We start from the raw sequence: 9,940 nt of genomic DNA on the forward strand, positions 1-9,940 counted from the left end.
TTTTTTTTACTAACACGCTCTTCTCAGTGAGGGTTCATGACTGCTATGGACCGCACACTTAGTAGTGTACCCAGGCACAGCGTCTGGTTTGCGCCGGGTGCGCGGTGAGACCGTTTAAGTCCAGCTGAGGTATTTTACTGGATTTGCTTGTATGAGCACACTGCACCCCCGGCTCACACAGCTACATCACTAAACGTTTTTATTGACACAATTTCGTGCTCCTGGTGAGAAGTTACACAGTGCTTGGTACACGCACCTTTCCTACTCTAATAACGAAAGCAGATTTCTGGAGAAGCCACAGTGTGATGACAAGAATGTTTGTGTACATTTGCTTGCAGTGTGTCATTTTGTCATGACGACGACTTGTGTTGTTTTTGTGTGCTCTTGAGTTTTTGTGCTGTTTTATTGCAATCTGTTGTGCTGAAATGTGGTTGTTGTGCTGTGTGCCGCTCCACCTGTGTTGTTGTGCTTTGCCCTGTTATGCTTAACTCTTCTGTCTGCTACTTTGTGTATGTCCTCATGTTGTGTTGTTGCCTTTAGTTAGAATGCTGCTACATTTCCAGCCACAAGCATCACATGCCTTTAATGTTCCTTTGGCAAGCACCCACTTGCCACTGTCTGAGTGGGTGAAATACCGCTGCGCCCACTTCTCAGCCATTTAAGACCACTATCGGCTCTCGTGAAGCTGTCTCAAGACCGCACCCAGTGCTCAGTTCATGTGTCCCAAAGCCGGCATGTGTTCTGCGTGGCCAGAGCTTGGCAGTATCTCACAGCTCTTTAGTGTCCCCTGCTGGTTACAGGAGGGTATTGCTGTATCACACATAATTGTCACAATTGAATTCACTGCCTGAGAATCCTTTTGAGCCTTTACTCTCTCGAGGTCCTGCTTCAGTTTTTTCTTGCAAACATGGTGGCAAGCAGAGGAAAAAGAGCATAAAAAAAGTATGGGAACTGTGACCCTAAATACAGTGGGCCTTGGGTCAGTAAATAAGAGGGCGGAAACGTGGCAAAAAAGAAAACTAATTCTCCATTTTATTGAAATTTCACTTCAGGTAGCTGCATATTAATATAATTCACAAACCTTAAATGAAAAATAAATGCAACTTAAATGTGTCTGTGGGAAATTGATTTTTCTGCTAGGAAAGCTGGTTGGTTAATGCAATAATTGCAGGTTTTTATGGGTGTAACCGGACGGTCACCGATTTGAATCCTGGTTGGTGCACTGGGGAGATAATGACGTGTAGTTATAGTGCTAAGAGGTCCAAGCGTGTGACAGAAGGCACTGAGAAGGTGTCATTAGTTTGAAAAAAATATTACACACATCATATGGTTGTACAAAGTAAAGCTAGGTTTTCACAAAATGTGCAAAAATATTCTTTAAATGCTTGCAGTACTTTCAGAAGACATGTTTTTATTAAGACGCTGACTGTACCTAGTGTAAAATAATTGATAAAGTTCCATTAAAATGGCAAAATCCAGATATTATCAACGCCTGTACTGGCTTCCAGGGAGACTTTAGATTTGCAGATTATACAATTGCACACATTGCCATTTCTTTCAGGAGCAGGGACCCTGGAGAGAAGGATTGCTTATTTTTTAGATTCCTCTCAATTCTCTCATTTCACGTAAAGGAGACCATTTTTTGAAAAAAGTTGAGCCACATATTCTTAACAATTTGCTTTGCTCTGGTTGGCATTCCATTCCATCATTTATTTAGCTATAAATAACACCATTTTGAAAGGGGACAAACAATAGTATGTCAATTTGGCTTTGCCCCAACAAAGCTGGCAAACCCCAAGTGTAAGGGCCCGTCCCCTCTGGAAGGTAACGTGGGCGTTCCCTTCGGTGACGCGTTGCTCTGGGGTTCCACCTGCCCCCCACTGTTGAAGTCTCTGGAAGGATAAAAGAACATGCACCCCAATATAGAGTTTCCTGGGTCCCTTTGGCTTGTTGACGACAAGTCATTGAAGTCCCATCCGCGGTGGAGACAGAAATTCCATAAACAAACAATGGTAGTCACTTGGATTTCTAAGATTTATACAGCCCAAAAAAATCACTTATTAGTCATTCCCTGGGGCAGCCCCCTAGATTTAGGACTTGGCTTCCTCAGGACCTGAGGAAGGCCCTTTCATACAAGGCATTCAAGGGAGGATTGAAACAATCCTATCCCAACACCAAGTACCTCCAAACATTTGTCTATGTAGAGTGTTTGCTGCCTTCCTGCTCCAGCCCACTGTCCATATTACATGTAGCACTGGCCTCATAATGTAAACTACGGCAGGTGTTGCTGTCTCTATGTATAGTCTATTCTCTCTCCCAACGTAAAGCGCTCTGATGTCAGCTGATGTGGTCCTTGTTATGTGAAACCACAAATAAATAAAAACCCTGAGGGCATGAAGCTGAGCTGATGAAGTGTGTGCAGCCTGGAAGAGGGGTCTTGCCAGGCTCTTCTGACCTTCCCATGCTCTGGCTCCATTCAGAGGTGGAGGAGAGGTCGAGAGTTTGCAGTCACGTGCAGAGATGGCCCCACATTCCTTGTACCTCTTCTTAGACCGCGACAGGAGGTGGCGGGATGCTGGCCTCTAACTGCTGGTTGGTTGGTAGAGCTGCGGCCCACTGGAGAGACAGACTGGTGTCCCTTTCATACCCCTCATAGGACAGGCTCATCTTCCATAATTGTATGCTGTCATATTTTTGGGGATGTTTTAAAGACATTAACGTAGTTGTCCATGGTCGTTATCACCGTGCGGACCAAGAGTGGCCGATGCTGCGGAAGCTACAGCGAGCGACTCCCGGACAAATACTCCGGTAGAAGAACACGTATTCACATGAGGCGCAAGTGCAGGGTCGGCCTTGAAGATGAAGTCCAGGTTGTGGACTTCTTGTACCAGACGCAGAAGATCCCTGGATGACCACGATGAAGAAAAGTTCACTCCTCCCAGACGAGGGTCTTGATTCTTGAGCGGTAACGCGCTCCCACGACTGGATCTTCTGAAGGTAGTTGGTGAGCTGTTGGCGACCTCCATCGCAATCCTGTAAATTTGTGTGTCGACCATGAGCGTCTGGTGGCCCCGTTGGGTCTGCTAATCAGGCATGCCAAGGGACCATATACGCATTAAATAATGTTGATGAGGAGTGTGGAGGGGACCAAAAGGATGCAAGATCCTTTTGATGGAATTATGAGGACAAGATTGATTTCCCCCATTGTCGGCACACTTCTACTCTACACAGTGGGTTGTGGAGGAGACATGCAAAGAGTTCCCGGAAGAGGACTGTCCTTGAGTTCAGAGGGAGGGAGAGAGCGGTGGAGGTGGGACAGGGACTCTCACCATACTGCTTCCGCAAGTATATCAGCAAGACAATGCATGCAAGTGCAAGACCCCCAGCCGCACAGCTTGTACGAGTCAATCACCAAGGCAAGTCTTGCAAGTGGAAGACCCAACCATGCAGCTTGTGCAAGGAAGGAGACCACTTCTCCGTATTAAACACAGTTGCGCAGTCAACAAATACGTTGCCTACATGTGGTGTTGCCTATATGTGCATTGCTGACATCGCTCATTGCTTCCACCTCGCGCAATTGTCCACAGAGCCAACATTGCATAGATTTTAAAACAGAATTCAGCATTGACCTTAATGTGATCAGGGGTTCAGTGTAGGCTCAGCCTTTCATTAATCAAACAAATGAATATGTATGATTGAATGAGAAAGTGCACTCCGCCTCTTGCACGTTTGAGTGGTGGTGTGCAGGCTCTACGGTGCAGGGAGGGCACATTGATAGCCCTTGGTCTGCATCGCTGCATCCCACTTGGCAGCCTGACTTAGGGGCCGATTAGGATGGCGGTTTTTCCGCATCCTCCGGGCCGGCGGAAGTGTCCGCCGGCCTGGAGGATGCGGAAAAACCGCGGCGGAGACTCCAAAGACCCACCGCCAAATTAGGATGGCTGGCGGGTCTGGAATTCCGTCCGCCACTTTTCCGCCGCGGTCGGCTTCCGACCGCGGCGGAAAAGCTATAACATGGCAGGCGGTGTCTATGAGACACCGTCCGCCATATTATGATGTTTGTGTAAATATGCTTTTCCACGGCGGCTTTTCCGCCATGGAAAAGCATACGGACATTCACTTTAGGGGCCCGTTGCGGGCCCCCTGGGTGAATGGGGGGTGGGGGGTGCACATGGGGGGTACCTATGGTACCCCCCTGCATTTGCGTACACAAAGCAGCAGGCACCGTGCGGTGCCTGCCGCTTTGTGCATGTAAATGCAACACATGCATTTTTAACATTGCGGCGGGTGCAGCTTGAAGCTGCACCCGCCGCAATGTTAATAATAGAGGATGTGACCGCCACCCTGGCGGTCACATCCTAATTGCCATGGAGGGACCGCCGCTGCCCATGCGGACGGTCCCTCCTACTCAGGGGTGGCGGACGGACGCAAGTCCGTCCGCCATCCTAATCGGCCCCTTAGTTTGGGACTATGCCAGGGGAGTGAACTGCAGTCTGCATCTTCCGCTAAATAAGGGGTTCACTTGACACCTTGGAAAGCACACCCATATCACTTTAGACACATGCACATTCTCTTTGTAAATATGTGTGCACACAAATGATTCCTCTGTACCCTGTCACGTCAGATTGAGGAAAAAAGATTTGTGAATTGGCCAGAAATTCGATGAAGTCCATAAACAAAAAACAAGCACTGGCAAAGTCAACAGGTCTGGCTTTGGCAGGCTGGGGCGGTGTTTATATGTTTATATTATTTTCACAAGCAGATGCCACCAAATTAATAAAAATAAAAAAATGTAACCACCTAAATATGGGAAACATATTTTACAATAAAAATGTAAGATTAAAAAATATTTAATAATGTGACCTTGTTACTAGTGATTATTTTCAAATACCAAGCCTTTTAGTTGTCCAGGTGTATTATTTTTATTAATGTTATTTGAGAAAAAGATAATTTATTTCACCACCAAACTAACCATCCTAATCGCCCGCAGCTACATTGTTACAATGTCATTTAATTACTCTATAACAAGATTGATGGAAGGAGCGTCGTGTTCACAGAAAGTCTTCAGTCCAGTACTGTATTCCAAAGTTTTATTATTCGAAAATCCAACATCCGAATTTTTTTTCCAACAGTGTCCAATCAAATGAGAATTCAGCAACACAAATCCATCCGAATCAATGCTTCTTGATCCATAAGCAAATAACAGTGGATGTATACCTACGCAATGTCGCCGGCTTGGATCTCGACGGACATTACCTTTCTTCGCCCAGAATTTGAAGAGAATTTATTAGAATACGTTACAATATCCAGGCAAGAATTGAAAAGGACGGCGTTGATGTGAGAATTTGAAGAGAATTAATTAGAATGCGTTACAATGTCCAGGCCAGAATTAAATAGGACGCTGTGGATGTGAGAAGATTCAGCCAGGAGAGAAATTGTCAATTTTGTTTGGGGATTGCGGTGAAGGACAGACGTTCTGGGTTTATATATACAACACAGGCCACCGCACCATTGAACTGTTATGTTTTGTGAGCCCTGATGATGTCCATATTGGACGAAACGCGTTGGCTGTTCTAAGTTGTTATTTGCTTATGGATCAAGAGCATTGATTCGGATGGATTTGTGTTGCTGAATTTACATTTGATTGGACTCTTGTTCTGTTGGAAAAAAAATGTGTATGTTGGATTATCAAATAATACAACTTTGGAATACAGTACTGGACTGAAGACTTTCTGTGAACATGACGCTCCTTCCATCAATCTTTATATGTTTGGATCTCATGAGGCCTTAACGGTAGACCGTTGGAAGAAGAGCACAGATAATTCTTATAGTGTTTTGTCATTATTGTGTTGATTTTCTCCCACTACTTTTGGAATCACCCTTACCGTTGTGTACTTAGTTTTACTTTATAACAAGAACATCCTGAAAAAGCCAGAATATAAGTAAATCGTCATCCAAGTGGCCATCAGAAGTGGAGGCAAATACATATTTGGTATTTAAAGTTAAGACAAATAAATAAACTAAAGAAAACTTTAAACTAGGTTTGTCACTGAAAACAAAGTGACTACTTCTAGGTGAATGTGAACAATGTTTGAAGGGAGCAAATAGGGAGAGTGGGTTGACCCACTGTCACATGACGTAAGCTGTGGTTGGCAGAAGCAAAATGTGACTGACCGTTTAACTGACCAATGGATGTAGCCCGCTGACTAAAAGCCCCTTAGTGTATGTGTATGGTGTATGATTTTTATTGAAAGGCAGTAGTCTGGTGAGACAGCTATAGCAGTCTGAATGGCAAGACCTAAAGAGGCTGATGCCATCACTTGCCCCAGGCTGCTAAAAAAGGAATCAAACTAGTTTCCAATCTCTGGAACATCCAATGGTGGGAGAGGGAATCAAAATGGCAGACATGGAAATCAAAATGGCACCCTGTGCCAAGTGGGGTACTGAGAAAGGTGATGGGTTGGCCCTCTTTAAACATGGATTACACATACATGTTATCCCAAACCAGGTAACATTGGTGTTTATGGCTTGCATTTGCATAAGTTCTGATAAGAGATGGTGCATAGAAGGCCGCTAAGAGGAGACATTATGAGAATGCCTCCATCTCAGCCTTTACTTGGCAACCACCGCATGGCTTGCTGGAACGTACACATTTTTCCTGCTGCTCCTGGGCAATTACAAATGATGTTATCATAATTCATAACATATACATTATCCCATTGATCCAGTCTAGATAGGCTTGGTTACATCACCTGTTGTGACCTAACTCAGGAATGAGAGTGAGTCTCGTCATCCAACTAATGCAAAAATGTTCACAACTTTGAGACACTCAGCCTGAATGTCTAGTGTACACCGCTAATCTGCTTCCCAAACAGTAAACCAAACTCATCACTGATGTGTAATAGTTTATAATATCTACTGTAACATCATATTTTTTTAGATAGCTAAGGCACCTGACACAATTATAACTCGTTATTTCTTTTATGTTGCAGAATCTGCTATTGGAAGTACTGGGCCGTACTCCATTCCCCATGAGAAGACCATCACAGCATCACCACAGATTTCTTCCGGTATGACCACTTTACCCAAAATACCAGTAACGGGGCGCAGAGGTCAAATACGGGTGACCACTCAAAGAGCACTTCAGAGACCAAGACTTGTAGAAGCTTTGCCAAGTGTGTCATCATTCAAGGAACCTTTGTTGACCCCATCATGCCAGGGAACGCATGGGGCATGTGAGCTTCTTCTGCCAAACAAGACGTACCTTCAGTGGAACGACCTGAAACGGACCTTGAGCTTTGCTTGGGAGCTGCACGTCTATGGAACGGCTGTCCTTTACCTCATTTTGTCCATAATCGCCTTGATCAACTTGATAGGGTCTCCAATCCTCCAGACCTTCAACCTACCTTACGTCATGGCCTCCAACGCTCTCCTGGTTTTGGTAGGCCTTCTCAGAGCGGTCTACTTCTTTACTGACCCCTACGCCACCAAGGCCACACTGTCGCCTCAGACTGCTTTGGTACTGTACAATATTACCTTCCCCCTCATCCTTACGACATTTGCCGTTCTGGTCCTCATGATGCTGAAGATGGCCCAACTTGAGGTTCTTCCTCCCAAGATTCAGAGCCTGCCCTTGTTAGCTGTGGTTGCTGTTGTTCATTTCATCGTATTGTTTAGTGCAGATCTTTTTTCTCACTTCTTGAACCCTTCTGTGAATATTGTCCTCCACTTCCTATCGGCTTCATGGGGAATGTTCTTGATGGTAGGGAATGTTGTGGCCTACCACAAGCTGAGAAAGAGTTCCGATACTATCGTTAATCGACCACAGGTGGAATCACCAGCTTCCGATGACACTCTCGATTTGCAGATCCGAGGAAGAAATCTAAAATGTTTGTTCACATCTTCACGGGTCCTCCTAGCTTGTAGCGTCTTTGGTCTGCTGTGCTGTGGCCTCCAGGTCTATGCTGTGCTATGGCTGTTTGAGATTCTTGGAAGGTTCAATGAGTTTTCATGGTCCTGGTGGTTTCTACAGTTCTGGTATCGTATCTTTGAGCTGGCGCTGTGTTTCTCCATGCTCTTTGTAGCATCCCACTCATTTTGCCAGAAGTGTGGCAGCAGCGATCATACCTGCTGGGCTAAAATTGTGCAATATCTGTGCACGTATAGCAAAACAGAGACCCCTGAGTACCCCAACAACTGCTACGACTGGGCAAATGGTCACCAGGACAAGTCAACGAACAACGATATCAGCAAGAGCCTCATCCGAAACCCACCTGAGAATGTTCCACTCAAAGCCCTGAAAGATAACAATGAGAACAAAATTACTGCCGGGTTCTACAATGCCGGGTCTTCGTCGCCACTTGCCAGGCCAAAACCAGGGCTTGTGTTTGGCCCAAAGTCCCAGAACGTTACAATCGGCCGCTCCCACACCAGCATTTGCTTTGAAAAGGAATCTATGCTCTCGCTTGCCGACCTTGAGTTCCGGCCTCCCTCACCCATTAACTTAAGCAGAAGTATCGATGAAGCTCTATTCCGAGAGCATCTTGTCAGGGATAGCATCTTCCTCGATTCAAGCCTCCAGTACCCCAGTTACCTTTCCAGACAAGACTCTTGCTCCTCCCTCAAGGAATGCTCCGCCCTCAATCAGACAATCGACCCATTGATTTCGTCCGATCTGAAGATGCGAAGGAACAGCATCCCTGACTACATGTACAGTCTGGCCAGGTGCAGCTCGGTCACAGATGTCAACTCACCAAGCGTTAGTCTCCCACAGAGCAAGGACCTCCCTGATGAGGTGACAACCGAAGCAGCGGCTTCAGTCAGTTCCCTGGACAGCTTTTCCAAAGGGTCCATCAAGATCAGCTGGAATCCCTGGCGCCACGGCCGGTCGTCCATTGAAAGCCTTCCACTTGAGGATGCCCCCAGCACACAACTCCTCGCTCAGGCAAGCGAAAGCACAGTTCCAACAGAGGTCAAAGAACCCAAAAAGGGCAGCGCAAAGAGCCTGATAAAACTAAGCCAAGGGATTGATTGTCACAGCATCTCTAGCGACACCATTGAACTGTGAGACCGAAACGTGTTGCTCAAAGCACGAGTTAAGTTTAAATCTCTCAGTGAAAAGGGATCCAGGACAATTCCTACAAAGTAATGAACGTGGTGGATCCTCTGTTGGAAGAGTTTATTTCAACGAGGTTTACATAACTATAAAAAGACAAGAAACCCAATGTTATGTTGTGTTGAGACTGAAGTATGCAAAGAAACAGCCTGGGGAAGTCCCTCGTCCGTATGCGCGAGGGCTTCAGGATGACTACAAGTTAACAAAAGCACACCTGTTCCAAGCGAGCAATGGAAAATACTACTTTTGGAAAAGCCTCCAGAATATTTTTTATAAAAAATATAAATATATGTATATTTTTTTTCCAGATAGTATGTTGTTGACTGTATCACAGACCCCTCCAGCAACAAAAGGGGAGTTAATGCCCGCCCCTTGGCTTTTCTGAGATGATCAGAGACTTGGAGGTTCTGTCCTCCTTATACAGGTGCAAGGGGCTAAAATGGAGACCTGTGCCCAGGTAAGTTTGGCATTGAAGTTAGAGCTTGAGCCTGGCAGAGGAAAAATGCACTTATAGTACCCTCACTAAAGGGGATCAACAGATGTCCCCACTATTCTGCCACTTCTTGGACTCTCGCTTGCACCGCCTCGTTCCTGCAGTGTGAAATAAACCTGTACCAGCATTATTTGCAATAATGGTGTCTCCTCTGATCTCACCTTCGACCACCGCCAGAGAATGGACAAGGTATTCAATGCACCAGCTGTAAATCGAGAAGGGCAAGCACTCGTGCCATATCAGCCCTGTACGACCACTATGCGGCCATAAACGTATGCACTTGTGCTCTTCTTCTCGCAAAATTTCTGCTCACTGATCCAGACCGAGGTTTA

The 9,940-nt window shown here is 45.7% G+C and overlaps 1 protein-coding gene across 1 annotated transcript in view; it reads left to right on the forward strand.

Moving 5' to 3' along the window:
* The window catches only part of PRRT3 (proline rich transmembrane protein 3), a 241,363-nt gene extending 232,192 nt beyond the window's left edge, over positions 1-9,171 (forward strand). The window contains exon 4 of the mRNA XM_078661836.1: positions 6,993-9,171. Within this exon, the coding sequence (XP_078517962.1) occupies positions 6,993-9,067 (2,075 nt within the window). The 3' untranslated portion in view covers positions 9,068-9,171. The remainder of the gene's footprint in view (positions 1-6,992) is intronic.
* Positions 9,172-9,940: the final 769 nt, after the last annotated feature.

Source organism: Lissotriton helveticus, chromosome 9, assembly GCF_964261635.1.
Source record: "Lissotriton helveticus chromosome 9, aLisHel1.1, whole genome shotgun sequence".
Taxonomy (NCBI): domain Eukaryota; kingdom Metazoa; phylum Chordata; class Amphibia; order Caudata; family Salamandridae; genus Lissotriton; species Lissotriton helveticus.